Source organism: Podarcis filfolensis (assembly GCF_964270895.1).
Source record: "Podarcis filfolensis genome assembly, chromosome: 4".
NCBI classification, from domain to species: Eukaryota; Metazoa; Chordata; class Lepidosauria; order Squamata; family Lacertidae; genus Podarcis; species Podarcis filfolensis.
The window spans coordinates 96,501,676-96,524,122 of NC_139607.1; the positions used below are offsets into that span (position 1 = coordinate 96,501,676).

Consider the following 22,447-nt stretch of genomic DNA (forward strand, 5'->3'; position numbering starts at 1 on the left):
TTCCCTACGTTTTATGGCAGTCGCACAGAATTTGGCCACCCTTAGCATGATCTCCAGATCCTTGTCCTCTACCAGGAGTTTTAGACATAGGAGTTCGGACCCATTTGGAGATTTTTGTATAACAGGAGTGATAAGTACCGAGCATATATCACCGTATAAACGGCAGTGTAACAAGACATGAGAGACAGTTTCTACCTCCATCAAGCCGCAGGAATTCAATTCAATTCCTAGGAAAAGCGAACGAGGATTCGAACCCAAGACCTTGCAGATGACGTTCAGCTACATACCCATCCTAGTGGAGCAGCTTGATCTAATATGGGAAAGGACCACATCTCAGTGGTAGACAGTCTGCGTTGTGCTTCTTCCAATCCCCAGGTAGGGATGGGAGAACCCCTTGCCTGAAACCCTGGGCAGCTGCTGCCAGTCAGTGCTCAGCTTGAGGCACCAACATTCTGCAGAAGGCAGATTCCTACATCCCCCTCGCCTGGTCTCTTTGCTTATAAGGCATCATCCCCTTTGTTTGGGAAGGTCTTTCTCACCTGTCTGATGGAGATCCCATCACCTGGAATGGAAGGATAACAGCTCAGGTGTATGTTCTTCCAAAGGCATTGGACCAAAGAGCATCACAGCTTGGTTCTGGCAACCCCTTGACCGATGTAAACTGGCCAGCAAAAATAAAATAGGGCACTCCCTTTGCTTTTGCGCTTGCCCAAGACAAATAATAACCCTCCAGTCTCCAAGCCACAAAGCAAGAGACGATTGGGTTCGGCTTTGTTCCTGGTAATTATGATGCGCGTGGAGGATCTGCCTTGCATTCGCTGCAGCTGCCAAGTGACGGCTCAGGCAGGGGAAATCTCCCTGTCGCCTCTGCAGAAGGGAGGGCGTGAGGATGCAGGGGGGAGTTCACCCAGGGGAGAGCTTAGAGTCAGCGGCCCATCTGGAAAAGCAGTTGTGGCCCGGAGGAAAAGCATCGTTGCAGCGAGAGCCTGGCAAATTTGCTAGGAAAAGGAGACGTTTTCAGGGTGGAACGGCCCAGCTTAAGCCCATGGCCTAGTGGCTCTGGCAACACCAGTGTCTGCAGACCCTGGTCCACCTCCCTGAGCCACTTAGGGAAAGCTAAGCGGGATTCCCGAGACCCTGCAGACGATGCTCAGCTTTATAGCCTTTCTAGAACAGCTGGCACTAATACGGGAAAGGGTCTCAGCTCGGTGGTAGAAAATCAGTTTTGCATGTAGAGAATCATAGAGTCATGGAGATGGGAGGGATGACGAGGGTCATCTAGTCCAACCCTCTGCAATGCAGGAATCTTTTGCCCAATGTGGGACTTGAACCCGCGACCCTGAGGTTCAGAGTCTCATGCTCTTCTGAATGAGCTATCCCAGCTAAGTAGAAGGCGCCAGGTTCAATGCTGGCATCTCCAGGTAAGGCTCCTTTTTTGGCTAGCTCTTCCAATTTGACTTTGGAGTTATCTCCTGAATTTTTAAGCAAAGCAGTAAGCAAATCAATGTTGCAAAATAACTAAATATGGATGCATATAAAGGTAAAGGGACCCCTGACCATTAGGTCCAGTCGTAACTGACTCTGGGGTTGCGGCGTTCATCTTGCTTTACTGGCCGAGGGAGCCGGCGTACAGCTTCCGGGTCATGTGGCCTGCAGGACTAAGCCGCTTCTGGCGAAACCAGAGCAGCGCACGGAAATGCCATTTACCTTCCTGCCGGAGTGATACCTTTTTATCTACTTGCACTTTGACGTGCTTTCGATCTGCTAGGTTGCCAGGAACAGGGACCAAGCAATGGGAGCTCACCCCGTCACGGGGATTTGAACCTCTGACCTTCTGATCAGCAAGCCCTAGGCTCTGTGGTTTAACCCACAGCACCACCCGCATCCCTATGGATGTATATACATGCATTTAATTCACACACACAGAGAGAAAGAGAATCCTGTAGTTTGTTAAGGGTTCTAGGATTTGTAGCTCTGTGAGGAGAAAACTACAGCTCCCGTAGTTCTTTTATGGAGTTGGTGTTCTTTAAATGCATGGTGTGTGCAGCCCGTGTGAATAGGTGCTCCACTGTATTAGCTTTCTGGAAGAAAAAAAAATGCATAGAAAGAAGACGAATAAACTTTGTTTGGACTTAAAAAGAAAAGAAAAAGAATTCCTGACAGATGGCCACCCAGCCGCTGCTTGAAATCCTCCAAGGAGATAGAGTCCACCACCTTCTGAGGGAGACCGTTCCCATCAAACAGATTTCACTGTCCGAAAGTTCTCCTAACGTTCAGTCGGACTCTCCTTTCTTGCCATTCAAATTCATTGGTTCGAGAATACGACAATGCACTTCATGTGCGGCTTCCTTGCGCTTGATCCAGAAGCTAACGTTAGTGCAGAATGCTGCGGCCTAATTGCTGACAAGGTGAGGGGGTTTTCTACCCCCTGTCTGCATATAACATCTCTGTTCAGAGACCTGCGTTGTTTGAGCCAAGTTCAAAGTGTTAGTATATAAAGCCCGAAACAGATTGGAACCAATTTACTTGTAGGGTCGCCTTACCTGTACGTGGACATTCCATCTGCAGAACTTACACCATTAAAGGTGCCAAATAATATTTCACCCTTGTAAGAAATCAATCTTTTAGTGTGGCAGAACTCGCACTTGGAACTCCCCGCCTGTTGACATCAGTATCTTCACTGTAGTGGTACCTTGGTTCTCAAACGCCTTGGTACTCAAACAACTTGGAACCCAAACACTGCAAACCCAGAAGGAAGTGTTCCGGTTTGCGAACTTTTTCTGGAAGCTGAACATGCTCTGTTTTGAGGGTTACGCTTCCGATTTGAGTGCCACACTTCCGTTTTGAGTGTTACGCTGAGTTCTGTCTGCTTTTGCTATTTATTTTGCGTTTTTGTGGCTCTTTTTTGTTGTTTTTGTAACTGCGTGGAACCCAGTTCAGCTACTGATTGACTGTGTGACTGCAGTACATTGATTCTTGCTTTCATTTTATGGATCAATGGTCTCGTTAAGATAGTAAAATTCATGTTAAATTGCTGTTTTAGGAGTTGTTTTTAAAAGTCTGGAACAGATTAATCCATTTTGCATTATTTTCTATGGGAAAGCGCGCCTTGGTTTTGGAACGCTTTGGTTTTGGAACGCACTTCCAGAACGGATTAATTTTGAGAACCAAGGTACCACTGCACTCCTTTTGACACCCCGCTGAAAACATTTTCGTTTAGGAAAACCTAACAAGATACGTAAAATGTCGACAGGTGTTTTTAACCGGGTGTACTGATTTTATTTATTTGCGGACTGTTTTAAAGAGCTGTTTTTAACCAGTCATTTTGTCCCTCTTTTTTGCTTCTGTAAACCACTTTGATGTTTTACGAGAATCAAGACGTACATAAACCTTGGGGAATGAAAATAAATCTCCTGGGGTTGTAAATCCAGCAAAACATCTGGAGAACCCCCATTTTAAGAAACAATGCATCAGTCTTGTATTGCATCTTGACTCAGTCTCCCCTAGAGCAGCGGTTCTCAACCTGTGGGTCCCCAGATGATGTTGGACTACAACTCCCATCATTCCTAGCCAGCATGACCAGTGGTCAGGGATGATGGGAGCTGTAGTCCAATAACATCTGGGGACTCATAGGTTGAGAACTGCTGCCCTATAGAGAGATCCAGGAAATGAGATTTGCTCCTATATGTGGGATGTACTGCATGCAGCTTTTATTCTTAGCACAGCCTTCAGTGGGGCCACCCGCTGATCACCCCACAACTGCTTTTGGCCATGCACCATTCTCCCTCTCAGAGCCGTCTTTCCCATTGGTCTTGGTGGTTCGTTGCGCCTGGGCGCTGGCCTCTCAACGGCGCCCTAGCGAGCGGGGGAGCTGCGCGGTTTGGCACCAGAGGAGTCTCAGTCTGCACCGGATCCTTTGCCTCAGACATCACCTGAACCAAGTCTGGGGCCTGACCCTGAAGAGCCCCATTCTGCACAGGTTCCCCTGCAACAAACACCAGCTGGGCCGAGTCAGGGGCCTGAGCCTGCCCTGGCTCCAGATGCGGGGATGACCTCGTTGCCTCCAGCTGGGCCATCGCTTACAGCTGCTCCACTACCGGTTGGGTCAGGGGAGGCTGAGGCGGCCCCTGGGTCTAGTAACCCACCGACGTCTCCCGAGCTGCAGAGACTGAGGTCTGAGAGAAGGAGAGACCTGAGTACTCGCAGGAGGAGTGCTCGCCGTCGGGCGAAACAGGGAGGTGAGTCGCCGGGGGATCAGGACCGGCTGCTACCCCGACAAAGATAAAAGACTGTCAGACCCCGCCCCAGGTTGCGGGAGCAACATTGCTGCATGCCAGACCCTGCCTGAGATCCTGTACCTGTCCTTGCCTGGTTTCCTGCCTCGTGTCCTGCCTTGGCCCTGTTGGACTGACTCCTAGCGGAACCTATTGATTTTGGACAGGACCTGGACTGCGGTTTTTGGGTTACCCCCGGGCCCAGCACAGCTAAAGACGACCCTGATCCCGGTCGTTGTCCTCCTCCTGCATCCTGGCGAAGGGCAGCGCACAGCCTTCCCGGTAGCCCTGACGCCAGAAACCATGTCCCCCAGCACGTTTTCCTGCTTGATCACCACTACCACGCTGGGGATCGGGGCGGTGGAGGAGGCAGAGGACATTTTCCACTGCCCTCTCCTCTGTTTTGGAGTTGCATGGCGGGGCGCTGGAGGGATCTTTGCACCACGGCTCTGGATATGCTTAAGATGGCCCTGCTCCCTCTTGCCGCCATTGAGAAAGCAGGAAGATCAAAGTCGTTCCACGTCCAGGCTTGTAAAATATTTCCAGTTAACGTCTCCCTTCTTCGTGCTTGGAGCTTTTCTCGGTCTGCACAGCATCCTACCTGCAAATCAGGATCGGGAAACCTCAATCGGCCCTCCAGGGCTCTCTATGTGGCCCCCAGCACCCCTCACAAGCCCTGCTTCTCACCCCAAGCACCCTTGCCCGTCTTCAATGCGTCCTTGGAAGGTACCGTGTTTTTCGCTCTATAGGACGCACCCAACCATAGAACGCACCTAGTTTTAGAGGGGGAGAACAAGGGGGGAAAATTCTCTCCCTCTCTGCGCAGCGCCCCTTCAGCGAAGCGGCAGGAGAAGCGGAGCCCCTTCCATTTCTCCTTCCGCTTCGCTGAAGGGGCGCTGCGCAGAGAGGGAAAGCTGTGCAGCGCTTTTCCAGAGAAGGGAAGCCAGGAGAGCAAGAGGGATCGGTGCGTACCGACCCCTCTCGCTCTCCAGGCTTCAGCGAAAGCAACGCAAAGCCTCCGGCGCGCGGCGGGAGTGCTCCCTCTGCGCTTCAGAGGCTTCGCGTTGCTTTCGCTGAAGCCATGGAGCCTGCATTCGCTCCATAAGACGCACAAACATTTCCCCTTAATTTTTGGAGGGGGAAAGTGCGTCTTATAGAGCGAAAAATACGGTATTTCCTCCCCACTTTTGCTTCTGGCTCCACCCACCAGTCACATGGCCCTTGGATCGTTGTCTAGATGGGCAATGCAGCCCTCAGATTTCAGGCCGGGCACCTTCCCAGTGCCCGGAAGATTTCAAACCCATAAAAATACGGATAATAACCACGCTTCGCCAAGAGGTCACAACATACATCTTTAAATAAGTTCAGCTAACAATCGCTGCACTGAGGAGAGGAGAGAAAGACAGTGGGGTTCCTTCCATCACATGACCCTGCACGACGTTGGACTACAACTCCCATCAGCTGTAGCCATGCGTGGTCCTGGATGATGGGACTTGTAGTCCGGCAACACCTTTGAAGGCTATCTTCTAGTGGGTCCCATCGCCAGATCGCTCCTCGCAAACATGCCGAATCCTGCCCCACCCGCCCCCAATCCCATGATAGGCAAGAAAAGGGGTCACAAAAAGGGGGGATATTTACAACAACAAGAAAAAAATCAAAGAAACCCAGTCCAGCTTCAGTTCCCAGAGAGGCACCAGGCCACCCGCACGAAGTCCGTTGCATTAAGAGTCCCAGGCAGTCCACGCAAGGACCGAGGAAGTGCCGGAAGGTTCCGGAGCCCCCCAAGGGCTCCTCCGCTGCCCCCTCAGTTGATACGAAGCTTCACTTCTCGGTGGTCCAGGGGGGTGACGACTTCGTTGGCGTAGCCGTTCTCCGAGCACAGAGAAAGCTCGTCCGTCGTCTCGATGCCGCTGTTGATCTCTGAGGAGGAAAGAGAAAGCGCTGGGTGTTAGAAGGCGGAGGGGGAAGGATCTCAATAGATGCTGCGGTTAACGCGAGGCAGTGCGGTGTAGTGGTTAGAGTGTCAGGCTAGGACCTGGGAGGTCTGGGTTCAAATTCCCCCTATTGAAGCCAAGAATCTACATGAAGGGTTGTTACAGTTCCACAGAATCCTTTCACAGAGCCTAAGACAAGGATTTCCGGAATATTAGCCTTGTATCGCCATCCTAGGCTTCATCAGTAGAACAGGCTCATATGTAATACAGTGGTGCCCTGCAAGACGAATGCCTCGCAAGACGGAAAACTCGCTAGACGAAAGGGTTTTCCGTTTTTTGAGCTGCTTCGCAAGACGAATTTCCCTATGGGCTTGCTTCGCAAGATGCAAACGTCTTGCGAGTTTGTTTCCTTTTTCTTAACACCGTTAATACAGTTGCGACTTGACTTCGAGGAGCAACTCATAGAACGCAGCGTACATAGTAGCCTTTTTTGAGGTTTTTAAAGACTTTGGTGATTTCTGAAGCTTTTCCAAAACTTCTTTTGCAGCCATTTGGTAAGTTAAGCTTTTAAAACTTTTTTGGGGGGGGTTGGATTTTGGGTTGGGGTGTTTGGAATTCAAGGACTTGGTGTTGGGGAGGGGTTTGCAAGAATCTGGAAGCTTGTGTGGTTTTTTTCTTCATTTTTATGATTTTCTGTGACCATTGGGCCACTCTGCTGTTTTTTAAAAAAATTTATGGGTTTGAATTTTGAAATGCTCTTTACAGTATGTGTGACTTTAAAGAGCACTTAATAAACTCTTGTTGTACCAAATTTGGCTTTGTTTGGACTTTTTTTGACCATAGGAACGCATTAATTGATTTTCAATGCATTCTTATGGGATTTCGTGCTTCGCAAGACGAAAAATTCGCTAGATGAAAAAATTTGTGGAACGAATTAATTTCGTCTTGCGAGGCACCACTGTATTACGGATAGTGGATCTTATAGCAACCACTACTATGCTATAAGATCCACTATCCTGTAATATTACATATTACATATTGTCTTAGACTCTGTGAAAGGATTCTGTGGAACTGTAACGACCCTTCGTGTAGATTATTGGACTCTTTGAAGAGACAGGTGGAATAGAGACGAAGAAGAAGAAAAAGAAGAAGAAGAAGAAGAAGAAGAAGAGGAAGAAGAAGAAGGAGGAGGAGGAGGAGGAGGAGGAGGAGAAGAAGAAATTATTTATACCCCGCCCTCCCCAGCCAAGACCAGGCTCAGGGCGGCTAACACCAAATATAAAAACAATTGATTGAAATACAGCTTAAAAAACAAGATTAAAATACATTAAAAAATTAAAATGCAACCTCGTTTCATTGGAAACTCAATCAAAAACTTTTGGGGGGATAAAAATGTCAAGTCTTCGCCAAGGCTAATTATCCAGACTGGTCCTACATGGGCCAGAAAAAAAGCCAGGGAAGTCCCCAAATAGGAGTTCCAACACAGAAGGAGAAAGGAAAAAAGAAAGAGGGGGAGGGAATCAAATTGATGTATAAATACTTATACATGTATGGACCTTATGCATGAACTGACTAGAGAATGAACCGATCTACTGGGTCTTCTGCTTTTTCCGTTGAACTTTATGAGACTTCCGCTGAAATCTACAATTTGATACAATGAATAGTATACCTTATTTATTTAAAAGTACATTACCATTTAAAGCAGCAACTCTGCAAAAACTTGGGCTGGGTCTGTAATGTTTAAAAAAGGCTTAACCTTAGCCACATGACAATGAATTTGTGGCGAGATTCGAATTGAAGACCCGAAGAATAGCAGGAAGTTACTTCTCTGCCACAGATCAAGTTATAGCCATGTGGAATCCAGCCTCGAATTGCCTCACCTGAGAAGATGAGTTTCTCCTTCATGATGTTGACATCCCGGCTGGACCTTCGGACGGCGGCGCTTAGCATGATCTGTTCTGGGTTGTAGCTGTGGATGCTGCCCATTCGCCACCTGAAATGGACAAGGAGAACGTCAGGAACCGGACTTTTCATGCGCCTGACCAGGTTTCCAGGCAAGGAGCTCACAATCCATGGGCTCTCAAACTCATGAGGAAGCGACTCTGCGCTATTCTCCTAGCACAGCGACAGAAAACTCGTTTTCCTTCTGTTTTGAAACTCTGCAAGCCGGCCTGACCGTCTCAGGGGCGGCTCACAGAATAAAACACAGAATAAAAACAAGTAAATGATTATAAAAACAGAAAGACAATAGCCTCCCCACCTTCTCACAGAGACGTTTAAAAGTCTACAGAATATGAATCAACCCAAGGTGCGGTTGAAGAGGAACTTTTTCGCCTGGAGCCTTAAAAAGTACTGTATTTTTCGCTCCATAAGACGCACCTGACCGTAAGACGCACCTAGTTTATAGAGGAAGAAAACAAGAAAAAAAATATTCTGAATGAAACAGTGGACGTGTGATTTTTGTGGTTCATGCTGTGGCCACAGACATGCTATGTGATTTGACGGTGAGTTTGGGGTAGCCCAGTGCAAAAATCCTGAGGATCCATGTGGATCCATGCTTTGTAACCACGTTTTTGCGCCTTTGCAGCCCCACGAAACAGTGGCTGCGTGACTTTTTTGGTGCAGGCTGTAGCCATGGACATGCTATGTGATCTGATGGTGAATTTGGGGTGACCCAATGCAAAAATCCGGAGGATCCATGGGCTTTTACCTCCCCCCCAGGCAGCCTCCTTTAGCTCTAGCGTCCCTTATCTCTCTCCCGATCCCACCGATCAGCTGCTTCCTTTCAACACTCCCTTCCCTCTTGTTTGCCTTAGTGTCTTTTCCTTAGCTGGAGCAGTTTTTTGCTCCTCCTTTTCTTCTAATTTGTCTCCTCATTGCTTGTTTTAGTATTCCTGACTCCTCTCCTTGCAAGTTTGCTGTCTTTACCTCCCCGCTCCCAGGCAGCCTCCTCTATCTCTAGAGTCCCTTATCTCCCTCCAATCGCTTGCTGATCAGCTGTTCAGCGGCTTTGTTTCAACACCCCCTTCCCTCTTTCTAAAAACAAAGGGGGGAAAAGCACGACCTGCTTTTTGCCCCTGGGCAATTCGGCTCCAGGGACCACACATTCGCTCCATAAGACGCACAGACATTTCCCCTTACCTTTTAGGAGGAAAAAAGTGTGCGTCTTATGGAGCGAAAAATACGGTATGTAATGAACTTCCCTGGGGAGAGCATTCCACAAGCACAGAGCGGATAAATAATAATGCAATAAAAATAAGATAATAACGTGATGAAATCCAAAACAGCAACCATTAACGGCACATTTATTGAAAAACCAATTAAAGCTATTTAGTTTAATTGATCCAGCAAAACTGATGAACTTCCCCGCCCTTAAAGAGCGCAGGATTTCATGCGTCAAGGACTGCCATTCTGCATAGGAACTGACCCAGACCCTGAAATCATCCTTTGGGGTCCTTCTTCATGTGCCCCCTACATTAGGGGTTTGGAGGGTGGCAACATGAGAACGGGCCTTTTCTGCTGAGCCGAGCACAGATTCAGTGGCTGGCTCCTCTCAAATTGGAGCGGGGGGGGGGGCGTTAGTGGGAGGGGGCCGCAATTCTGAATTTATTGTTACTCATGTTTTATACTGTATTTAATGCTGTTTTTTGTTGCATCAATTAAGTGTTTTAAATTTGTCGTTAGCCACCCAGAGCCTGGTTTTTTGAGCCAGGAAGGGCGGGGTATAAATAAAAAATTATTATTATTAACATGCTTTCAATGGAAAGATGAGAAAGGACTGGAGGTTAGCAAAAGGATTGCAAAAGGAGGCAGCTGCTCAGTGACCAACACCCTCCACCCTCCAGCAAAGCAAAAAAAAAAAAGGTACGCTGAGCAGGATTCGATCTCAGGTCTACTGGGAGGGGTGATGCTAAACAAAACAAAACAGGCACAGGCAACTTAATCCGACCAAGGGGAACAGGAGTCGGAGCGAGTCTGAATTTTCCAGTTAATCATTTCTGGCTCTTTTGAGTCTAGACACAAAGCGCGAGAGGCCCGGGCTTCTCACATTACCACTTAAAGCAGCGACTTTGCAAAAACCTTGGGCCGGATCTGCGATGTTTAAAAAAACAATTCATTTATTTATTTATTTTAAATTAAGCCATCTAAAAAAGGTGCCCCTGATTGATTGATTGATCAGATTGTTAGTGTGTGTGCCTGCGTGCAAGCACACACGCACACACACACACACACACACACACACACACACACACACACACCACACACAAAAGATCAAATACATACGTAAGATTAAATACGAACACCAAAACCACAAACAAAGCAGCCGCACACCACCCCAATTTCGTCTTCCTTGCACCTCCTAGTGGTCATTTAAATCACCCACCTAAGACCACCAACGGATGCGATTTCAACAGGCCTGTGTGCTTACATCAGGTCTGCTGGCAAATCAATACAAAAATAGAGGAGTCTGCATTTTGCTCCAGGTGCACCCAGCTTCTATCCCCACCCCAAGGGGACCCTGAAACCAAAAGGCCCTCTTGCTGGGAGAATGGGCCGCAGTGCTTCTGGAATGAGAAGCTTGCAAGCAATTTTGCATTTACAACTCCTAATAATAATAATAATAATAATAATAATAATAATAATAATAATTTTATTATTTGTACCCCGCCCATCTAGCTGGGTCTTCCTACTTCAGGGGCAGGTAACCGGTGGCCCTTTAGACGTCAAGCTACAATTCCCATCAGCCCATGGCCAGGAATGATGGGAGTTGTGGTTCAGTAGTACAGTGGTACCTTGGTTCTCAAACGCAGAAAACCCAGAAGTAAGTTTTCCGGTTTTCAGACATTTTTCGGAAGCCAAACTTCCAATGCGGTTGTCGGCTATTGTTTCCAGGGTGCCTGCACGAATCAGAAGCTGCGCCTTGGTTTTCGAACATTTCAGAAGTCAAACGGACTTCCGGAATGGATTAAGTCTGGCGCTTTTGTTTTTGCTGTTTATATTGCGTTTTTGTTTTTGAGGCTTTTTCGGTTCATTTGCTTTTGTGACTGTGTGGAACCCAGTTCATCTACTGATTGATTGATTGATTGATTGACTGCGCAAATGGATAAAAGCCCCTTATCCAAACAACGACTATCATCAGTGCAGGTGAGAAAAAATAATTATTTTTATTTTTATCATCTACAACACTGTCTTATTTATTTTATAGTACAGTACCATGATTAGTGCTTTCATTTTACGGATCAATGGTCTCTTTAGATAGTAAAATCCATGTTCAATTGCTGTTTTAGGGGTTGTTTTTTAAAGTCTGGAACGGGTTAATCCGTTTTGCATTGCTTTCTATGGGAAAGCGTGCCTTGGTTTTGGAACGCTTTGGTTTTGGAACGGATTAAGTTTGAGAACCAAGGTACCACTATTTGTGGAGACCCGCAGGTTACAGACACCCTGCTCCCGACATTTTATTGTGTTTTGTTTTGATTTTTAAATTTGTAGAGAGCCCTATACCCGCAGGGCTCCGGGAGGTTCACAACGTAACATCACAAAATAAAAACACAGAATAAGTTTGGTCTGCCGCCGTCACGCCCAGGGAGGTGCAAAAGGCTCACCAGTCCCCAAATTTAGCAGAAATCCAGTATGATGACCAGCACACAAGGGTTAGGTCCAATACACACGCCCTCTCCCCTCCCCACCATCGCCGTGGTGCGCAGGCTTGCTTGTGCAAAGACGCCAATTGTGCACACACACACACCCGCGTCAAATGCAGCCCTCGAAAAGCCAAAGGGAATTGCTCTTCATAAAAGCGGAGGAAAGAGAGAGGGTCAGGAAAGGAGGAGGAGGAGGAGGAGACGCTGAGCTGATAAAAGCACGGACGTGTGCGGAAGAAGCCGGGATGAGTGACGGAGGAAGATGACATCAGCCAAAACGCTTCTCCTTACTTCCTGCGATCGCTGCTGTTCCCGCAAAGTCAAAGAGATAAATAACTACAGTGGTACCTCGGGTTAAGTACTTAATTCGTTCCGGAGGTCCGTTCTTAACCTGAAACTGTACTGAACCTGAAGCACCACTTTAGCTAATGGGGCCTCCTGCTGCTGCCGTGCCGCCGGAGCACGATTTCTGTTCTCATCCTGAAGCAAAGTTCTTAACCGGAAGCACTATTTCTGGGTTAGCAGAGTCTGTAACCTGAAGCGTATGCAACCTGAAGCGTATGCAACCTGAAGCGTATGTAACCCGAGGTACCACTGTACCTGACATTCAGAAGACATCTGAAGGCAGCCCTGTTCAGGGAAGTTTTTAACATGTGACATTTTAGCGTATTTTTGGTCTTTGTGGGAAGCCCCAGAGTGGCTGGGGAAACCCAGCCAGATGGGCGGGGTACAAATAATAAATTATTGTTATATTATTATAAAGTTTCCCAGGCCAAAGAAGAAGAGACCTGCAGCCTCTTTTCCCAGCGGCTGACCAGATGTCTGGGGAAACCGGGGAGCAGGATTCGAGAGCAACTCTCCCCACCCACGAGATCGCCTTATGGGACACAGGTGGCGCTGTGGTCTAAACCACTGAGCCTCGATCGAAAGGTCGGCGGTTCGAATCCCCACGACAGGGTGAGCTCCCGTTGTTCTGCCCCAGCTCCTGCCAACCTAGCAGTTCGAAAGCACACCGGTACAAATAGATAAATAGGTACCGCTGCGACGGGAAGGTAAACAGCGTTTCCGTGCGGTCTGGTTTCCGTCACGGCGTCCCGTCGCACGGAAGCGGTTTCGTCATGCTGGCTGCATGACCCGGAAAGCTGTCTGCGGACAAATGCCGGCTCCCTCAGCCTGAAAGCGAGATGTGCGCCACAACCCCACAGTCACCTTTGACTGGACTTAACCGTCCAGGGGTCCTTTACCATTACACGACGGCAGAATTCGCACAACCGCAGGCACCACAAAACACCAGTTCCGCATTGGTGAGAACGTATTGGTTTAGTGAACTTTGGAACTCCCTCCCTATTCATATCAAGCAGTCACCTCAGCACTCTTTCCATCGCCTGCTACAAACATTTTTGTTCGGACGTGCCCACCCAGATTCTTAAGAAGCCGAGGTGATTCTAATCTGATTCAGTCTTTTAACTTTAACAGTAGGGCTGTGCCTTTTTTCTCGATTTTACAACTTTATCTTCTTGCAACCACTTTGAGGTTTTCTCTTTTTTTTTACGATCTGCATTTTCCAGCAGCTGAGATTCAGGCGCGTTCCTGCCTCTGACCGCAGAGACAGAGCGCTGTCTCCCAGCACAGCCACCGATAATAAGAATATATAATAATAATAATTTATTATTTATACCCTGCCCATCTGGCTGAGCTTCCCCAGCCACTCTGGACGGCTTCCAAAAAAATATTAAAATACTGTAATAGCCCTCTCCTCTGTGAATTGGGCTAATCCTTTTTAAAATCATGTGGGTTGATCGCTTCTTAAGCCTGCTGTGGAAGTGAGTCCCACAGTTTTAAACCTGTGCTGCAGGAAGAAGCGCTTTCTTTCATGCGTTTCCAGAATGCTCAGCTTTGCCGGAGGGCCACGAGTTCGAGAGAGGGAGGAAAGCTTTTCTCTGTTTTTTCCGAGCCAAGCATAATTTTACAAACTACAAAAGCGCTGCACGCTCACTGTGTGCCTTCAGAACGTGGAAAAGCTGTTCCTTGCAGAGAAAAAGAGGAAGAAGCGGGAAGGGGGAACCCCAGAAAGTTCAGAACCCATCTAGAGGTAATACATGCACAACACAGAGACGTATTTTCATGTGTGCCTCTTTCTGGAGGGATCCAGTGGAACCTGCAACCTTCCCCCTTGCTCCTCCAAGCAAGATCCCACATGTCGGATCTACACATCGCTTCCAGGCTGTCTTCCAATACAGAATGCACAGCGGTGGAAAGCCGAGGCAGCGGATTCGAATCCCGCTCACGCCTACGATCGCTTCGGTTATTCCACGAAAACACTGACAATGCACAGAAACTTTATCTTTAAAAAAAAAGAAAAGAAAACTTTTGTGTTCTTTAAAAAATGGGAAAGGCAGAGACAGACTGATGAGAATGGTTCTCCGTAACACAACCCAAAGTTGCTGGAAGATAATGTGTGGAGACGGAACGCTTGGGTAAACAACAAAAACGAGGAATTGGGGCTTGGCTGCAAAAATGGGGTGGGTTGGGGGGAGCAGGTTTCAAATGCTCACCAGAAGAGAAGAAAAACGACCGCAGGGGCCAACTGAAAAAATGAGAATGGGTTGGGGACATAAGAGGCAGCCTCCATTTCAGCAGAATGTGGCCGAGAAGAAAAACCTCAGCTGCTCACGGTGCAGGCACACAAGGGGTTAAAGCCACCTCCCCTCCCTTTTTGGTGCCTTTCCGAATTTTGGGACTACAACTCCCATCATGCCTGATGGCCGGCGGTGCAGACGGAGGAGGCTGAGTTAAAGGCCAACCTGCACAGCCAGGGCCGGATTTAGGTTTGATGAGACCCTAAGCTACTGAAGGTAATGTGGCCCTTTATATGTCCAGCTGTCCTTTGTCAACAACAAATTATAGCGGTTTTTTGTGTTGAATATATGCTATATGGCTTTTTATGGACCTAATAGGTATCTAACGCCATTTGTACATGTTGCCATGCAACCTGTCCATGCAGAATGTAGGCACCCTGTATATAGAAAGGAGCGAAACAGTGATATTTTAGGGAGCAGACGGGGCCCATGACTTACATCATAGGAGCCTACACAACACAAAACACTGTTGCTGTGTATAGGTTTTATTTCATTCGTTTTTTATCTTATATTTTGGAAATGGACATCCAGGTTTTTCCCCTTTAAATTTTTTGGGGCTCCCCAAGAGAGTGGGGTCCTAAGCTATAGCTTGTTTAGCTTATACGTAAATCCAGCACTGTGCACAGCCAGTTTTAAGCAGCTATCTTCTCTTTAAAAGACATCTGAAGGCAGCCCTGTTTAGGGAAGTTTATAATATTTAACGCTGTATTGTTTTTAACACTCGACTGGGAGCCGCCCAGAGTGGCTGGGGAAACTCAACCAGACAGGCGGGGTATAAATAAATTGTTGTTGTTGTTGTTAAAGGTGATTTTGTGTGTACTGGACAGGCTTGGTGAGTCAGAAGCTAAGAAGAGTCTGTTGAATCCGGCCAATGGCCCATCTAGTCCAGCGTCCTGTTCCCACTGGGGCTGAACAGGTGTCCGGGGGGGGGGGGACGGACCTACAAGCAGGATTCAAACACAAGAGCCTTCTCCCCTCCTGTAATGGGTTTCCACAAGCATTGCTCCTCTAACCGAGCAGAGCAAAGCCATCTTGCCTGGTAGCCTTCAATAGCCCTGTCCGCCACGAATTTGTCTGACCCAGGTTAGTGGCCATCTTAGGAGGCTATATGAACAGTGGGGCATAAATATTCCCAATCAATAAACTGAGAGCCGGTGGTGTGGTGATTAAGAGTGCCAGACTAGCATCTCAGAGAGACATGGGTTCAAATTATTATTATTATTATTATTATTATTATTATTATTATTATTATTATTATTAAATTTTATTGATATCCCGCCCTCCCCAGCCAAGACCAGGCTCAGGGCGGCCAACACTGGTATAAAAACAATTGATTGAAATACAACTTAAAAACAAGATTAAAATACAGTGGTACCTCGGGTTAAGTACTTAATTCGTTCTGGAGGTCCGTTGTTCTTAACCTGAAGCATCACTTTAGCTAATGGGGCCTCCCACTGTTCTGTTCTCATCCTGAAGCAAAGTTCTTAACCCGAGGTACTATTTCTGGGTTAGCGGGGTCTGTAACCGGATGCGTCTGTGATCTGAAGTGCATGTAACCTGAGGTACCACTGTACAACATTATAATTAAAATGCAGCCTCATTTCAGTAGGAACTCAAATCAAAAACTTTTTGGGGGATGAAAACGTCAAGTCTTCACCAAGGCCAACTATCCAGACTGGTCCTACATGGGCCAGAAAAAGCCAGGGAAGTCCCCAAATGGGAGTTCCATCACAGAAGGAGAAAGGAAAGAGGGGAAGGGGATCAAGTTGATTCCAAGCCAAAGGCCAGGCGGAACAACTCTGTCTTGCAGGCCCTGCGGAAAGAAATCAGATCCTGCAGGGCCCTGGTCTGATGAGACAGAGCATTCCACCAGGCTGGGGCCAGTGTGGAAAAGGCCCTGGCTCTGGTTGAGGCTAATCTGACTTCCTTAGGGACCTCTAGGGTGTTGCTATTTATGGACCTGAAGGTCCTCCGTGGGCCATACCGGGAATCCCCACTCGGCCAGGGGGAAGCTCGCTGTGTGCGGCCTTGGGCCAGTCGCTGCCTCTCAGCCTAAGCTACCTCGCAGGGCTGTTGTTGGGATTAAATGAGGAGGCAGTGGGGAACCACCTTGAGATCCTTGGAGAAAAAAAGTGGAATATACGGCCTCCCTTGGAAATGGTGTCTGTAAGAGCCATGGAATGAACTCCTTTGGAAGATAGCACACTCTCCTTCCTTGGAGGTTTTTAAGCAGAGGCTGGATGGCCATCTGTCATGGATGCTTCAGCTGAGATCCCTGCATTGTAGGGGGTTGGACTAGATGACCCCCATGGGTCCCTTCCAACTCTCTATTGTTTTTAAACACACATTAAATAAACAAACAGGACACATTTCAGGGGTTGCCGGCGTCAGGGACGCTTGGAGTTTTGCAAACCGAGGCTGCTGAGTGCACTCAAATCCCAGTTCCGCGGGCAGGAAAATCCCCGCTTAGTACGTTTCATGAGCTGGAGGGTCGTTCTTTCTGTTTTTTTTACTTTTAACTTCTAGAGGGTTTCTTCTGGAAACGACCCTGCTTTTTAACCCAATTTTGCAGTGGTGTTTTTTTGGTTTTTTTGAGGGAGGTGGGAAGGAAGGAAGGAAGGAAGGAAGGAAGGAAGGAAGGAAGGAAGGAAGGAAGGAAACGAAACAGACGAAAGGTGGGATGAGGAAGAAGGCATCAGAAATTACCTGATTATGTGATAGCTGTAAAGATGCCAAAATGCAGCAGCAGAGAGAGCGAGAAAGAAAGAGAGAGAAAGAGAGAGAGAGAGAGAAAGGAGGAACATGCAACAAGGTCAGAGCAGTAAGAAAAATAAACCAAGGAGGAATAGGGCACCTCCTAGAAGTCCATCATTCCTCCCCAGGGAGCAAAACTACCAATACAGAGTCAGGGCAAAGGAGATTTAACTGCTGGTGTGGAAGACTCAGAATCCGTCCCATTGGGTCTCTGGGCCAATCCCCTCTCGTCCAACTCGCTGCAAAAAACTGGGAGAAGACGTTCTACCCCAACCCCAGGTGAGAGTGTGTCAGCTACCTGAATCCCTTCAGATGTTGCTAGACTACAACTCCCATCATCCCTGGCCACCTTGGGGTCCAAAAAACACCTGTGGGGCTTCCCCACCCCTGACCTAGGGCACCCTGAGTGGATATCGCTTGCCCAAACTTTGCTCGAAAAGGGGTTGTGGGAGAGGATTCTACTCAGCAAACTGCCCTCAGATCCTCTCTTGGAATTCGCAGCTGGAAAACAATTCTCTCGTCTCCTACCCTGGCTAGACGGGAGGGTGGAAAAATTGCTGCCCTCTCTTCTTTCAAAGCATCTAAGAATTTTGCCTACGTTTCCTCCTTCCCCCCACTCTGTGGATCTTTAGGATGTTACTTCTACGCTGGATTTGAAGGCTACGGATCAGCAGCTAGAAATCCGCCGGGCCAAATCTGCCTCGCTGCTGTGGAAGGGAGAAAGCATAATTTGCGGCAACACAACCTGGCAGTGGGTTATTTTAAGGTGCCCGGATTGAGGTGCCGGCCTGCTGTTCTTTTGGGCCTTCCTGAAGTAAACCAAGTAAACCAGCAGCTGACCAGAGCCTTCATCTTGGCTTTGTATTTTTTCTCCTCTGAGTTCTTTCTGACTACATGCCCGGGACTCCAACACAGCATCTTTTACAGGCTTACTGTGACTTCCCAGGCCTCAAGAATTACATAGGAAAACAGCAGAGTGCCAGGCATCATGCTAACAAATCCTGTGTTATTCATGACCCCCTTGCTAAGTCCTTGCTCAGCCGTGAACTCACTACAACTAATTTGGGGGACCCCTTGACCTCCGTCTAAATCTCACTCCAGAGCCCAGGACGGACCACCCCGAAAGATTTATTTAGAGAGGCATGGGGTTTCACTCCTGCCGGATCACCTCAGCAATGATGGTGCAGACAGCATGTGAAATAATAACAATTAAAATCCCCGCATGTAGAAAACTGGTGTGTCAGCATGTCTAAGAAGCCTGACATGCTAGCTTTCTACATGTGGGGGAAATTCATGCCAACTCCCTCCCTCAACGTTTTTGGGTGGTGTCTTGGTTACAGATGTGGCGTGGTGCCCACTTCCTTTGTGCCCTACCACCCTGGAGATGTAAGAATTGAGCAGGAGAAAAGGGCCTGGGAATTTCTCCCTGCTACAACGTCTCTCCCCATTCAACCCTCGCACTCTCAATCTACTTACAGGACCAGGGTGGCACAGGGTGGCAGCTCAAAGGAGTGCCAGCCTCATTTGTCCTGCGTTGTAGGAGCTGGGTTAACTTCTAAAGGGTTGCTGAAAATATTCCACTGCCCTTAAAGGTGCCTTTTCAGACATGGGTTTGTTGTTGTTGTTTTGCGGGGGGCGAAGAATAACTCTGCAAAACCACTGTCCCCAGCTACTTACTTCTGGAATATAAAAACTCCTACGATTACGACGAACGAAACGAGGTCGGCGGTTATCCAGATGAGATAGTATTCGTCCGGAGACTGGAAGAGGAAAAAGAAGAGGAGACAAGGATGCAGTTGGCTTAACGCAATAATTAAAATAATATTTCTCTTTTTAATTGAAGGTAGGGCCGCCGGACTGATACACTCTAATTTAAGAACAGTTTTGCAATTCAGATTAAAAAGAGAGCGGAGTTTGAGGTTAATTGTAGTTTTCCAAGGGGAATTATGAATATCTCTTAGAATCAGATTGGAAAAACCACCTCTGATTCGAGCATCCGATGCTAGTAGGTGGGAGCTATAGGAGATGGCTCGACACCAGGCTCGTTTTACAATTGAGGGCTGGGCGAACTCAAGTCGTAGGGCTGCACCTGAGACGCATCTCGGAACACCGGAAAGAGATCTCAGAAACATATGAAGTGGGCGATCCAAGTTACCTGATATTGCTGTAGTCCATACTTCACAGCCATATAATAGTTTAGGAACAACTTTGGCATTAAATATTTGAATTGCTGCTGGAGGGTGTTTGCCGCCCTTCTGGTGGTAAAATCGGACAATGGCATTGGAGGTCGTGGTTGCGGCGAGAAAGGCAGATTGTAGATGGGTGGTCCAGGAGAGTTTATAAGTGAATATTAAGCCTAGATATTTAAAGGCTTTTACCCTACCTTCAATTAAAAAGAAGCTTCAGCAACTTGACTTCTCTAACACAGCTGCCGATGCAAGAGGGGCAGAAAATAAAAATGCATAAAAGACTCTCATCTGAGAGCTTCTTTCCTCCCCCTGGTGGCTACCAAATGTTTCCACTACAATACTCATCTGGATTTTGCTAACTGGCCCCTGTAAGTGCAAGGGAACTTTAACAACCTGGCAGTTAAAATGAAAAGCCTTCTTTTGTGTCCAGGGCAGGCTTTTCGTTTTAACTGTCCTTTTGAAGGACCAGGTGCGCAGCCTGGGAGTCATTTTGGACTCTCAGCTATCCATGGAAGTGCAGGTCAATTCTGTGTCCAGGGCAGCTGTTTATCAGCTCCATCTGGTACGCAGACCCTCCCTGCCCACGGACTGTCTCGCTAGAGTGGTGCATGCTCTGGTTATCTCCCTCTTGGACTACTGCCATGCGCTCTACGTGGGGCTACCTTTGAAGGTGACCTGGAAACTACAACTAATCCAGAATGCGGCAGCTAGACTGGTGACTGGGAGCGGCCGCCGAGACCACATAATACTGGTCCTGAAAGACCTACATTGGCTCCCAGTACGTTTCCGAGCACAATTCAAAGTGTTGGTGCTGACCTTTCAAGCCCTAAACGGCCTCAACCCAGTATACCTGAAGGAGCGTCTCCACCCCCATCGTTCATCCCGGACACTGAGATCCAGCGCCAAGGGCCTTCTGGTGGTTCCCTCGCTGCGAGAAGTGAGGTTACAGGGAACCAGGCAGAGGCCTTCTCGGTAGTGGCACCCTCCCTGTGGAACGCCCTCCCATCAGATGTCAAGGAAATAAACAACTACCTGATTTTTAGAAGACATCTGAAGGCAGCTCTGCTTAGGGAAATTTTTAATGTTTGATGTTTTATTCTGTTTTTAATCTGTTGGGAGCTGCCCAGAGTGGCTGGGGAAACCCAACCAGATGGGTGGGGTATAAATAAATTATTATTATTATTATTATTATTATTATTATTATTATTATTATTCCTTCTCTTACAGTAACACCAGGAGCGAAGCAGCTTCAAAAACCATGTCCTTAATTCACAGTTCTAAAACAAAGGATAGGGGGGCTTACGCCATGGCATCTAATAATAATAATAATAATTTTTTATTTATACCCCGCCCTCCCCAGCCAAGGCCGGGCTCAGAGCGGCTTACAAGCAATAATAAAAACAAGATGAATGATTACAACTTAAAAACAAAAATAAAATACAACATTAAAATAATGGAACATTAAAATATTAAAATGTAGCCTCATCGCAGGAGGAGAAGGAAAAGAAAAAAGAAAGAGGGGGAGGGAATCAAATTGGCTCCAAGCCAAAGGCCAGGCGGAACAACTCTGTCTTACAGGCCCTGCGGAAAGAAATCAGATCCTGCAGGTCCCTGGTCTCATGAGGCAGAGCGTTCCACCAGGCTGGAGTCAGTGTTGAAAAGGCCCTGGCTCTGTTTGAAGCCAATCTAACTTCCTTAGGGCCTGGGACCACTAGGGTGTTGTTATTTATGGACCTTGAGGCTCTCCGTGGGGCATATCAGGAGAGGCGGTCCCGTAGGTTCGAGGGTCCTAGGCCGTGAAGGGCTTTAAAGGTCAAAAGCAGCACCTTAAATCTGACCCTGTACTCCACCGGGAGCCAGTGCAGCTTGAAAAGCACTGGGTGAATATGCTCCCATGGCAGAGACCCCGTGAGGAGCCTCGCTGCAGCATTCTGCACCCGCTGGAGTTTCTGGGACAGCTTCAAGGGCAGCCCCGCGTAGAGCGAATTACAGTAGTCAAGCCTGGAGATGACCGTCGCATGGATCACTGTGGCCGGGGCGGGAAAGGTAAGGGACCAACTGCTTGATGCGGCGAAGGTGGAAAAATGTCGCCTTGGCTGTTGCTGTAACTTGCGCCTCCATGGAAAGGGAGGCGTCAAGGATTACACCCAAACTCTTAACGGAAGGCAATGGCACTAATTGGGCCCCTGCAAGAGAAGGGAGTTGGTTCCTCATCCCCATGCCATCCCGACCTAGCCATAGGACCTCTGTCTTCGAAGGATTTAGTTTCAATCGGCTCCCATGAAACCATCCAGCCACAGCTTCCAAGCATCTGGTCAGTGTGTTCGGGGCCGAGTCGGTGTGGCCATCCATCAGCAGATAGAGCTGAGTGTCATCAGCATATTGGTGACAGCCCAGCCCAAAGCTCCGGATAATCTGGGTAAGGGGGCGCATAAAGATGTTAAAAAGCATCGGGGAGAGAATTTACGCCCTGCGGCACTCCACACACCAAGGAGTGGCGCGACGACATTTCCCTCCCTAGTGCCACCCTCTGTCCCCGACCAGAGATAAAAGAGCACAGCCAGTTACGGGCTATGCCCTGTATCCCCACGTCTGCGAGGCGGTGGTCCAGAAGATCATGACCCCATCTAGACCCCAAGAGGTCTTCTGTGGCTCCCAAGATCCTTCAAAATTCATTTTTAAAACAGGAAACTTTTTAAAATTTAATTGAGGGCTTATATGGGCTGCCTGATGCCATGAAGCCAAAGTAAATTGCGGCCCTCAAGTCCCCCCAAAATATTTTCATATCTATATCTATTGATCAATCAATATATATGATCATTCCCCTAGGCTTCCTGCTGCATTGCCAACAGGTTTCCATGACCCCTTACCCAATATTTGCTTTTTCAAAAAAGGGCTGTGCTCACTTTTACACTTCGACCACGTCTATTTTGACACTCAGGCGCCAGAGTATTGGCCACAGGTCAAGACAGCCCTTGGAGAACCATCCCTGACCCAAAGCTTTAGTTTATTAAT

General features: G+C 47.8%; 1 protein-coding gene across 3 annotated transcripts in view; it reads right to left on the reverse strand.

The window, feature by feature from the left end:
• Positions 1–5,613: 5,613 nt before the first annotated feature.
• GDPD5 (glycerophosphodiester phosphodiesterase domain containing 5) overlaps positions 5,614–22,447 on the reverse strand; it is a 175,526-nt gene continuing 158,692 nt past the window's right edge. For 2 of the 3 annotated variants that reach the window (XM_083609922.1, XM_083609923.1), the window contains exons 14-16: positions 18,921–19,003; positions 8,089–8,201; positions 5,614–6,194 (exon numbers count right to left, since the gene is read on the reverse strand). In XM_083609922.1, coding sequence (XP_083466048.1) covers positions 6,079–6,194; positions 8,089–8,201; positions 18,921–19,003 — 312 coding nt within the window. In that variant the 3' untranslated portion in view covers positions 5,614–6,078. Of the gene's footprint in view, positions 6,195–8,088; positions 8,202–17,195; positions 17,211–18,920; positions 19,004–22,447 lie in introns of all 3 variants that reach the window. The other variant, XM_083609921.1, reaches the window with a different exon arrangement.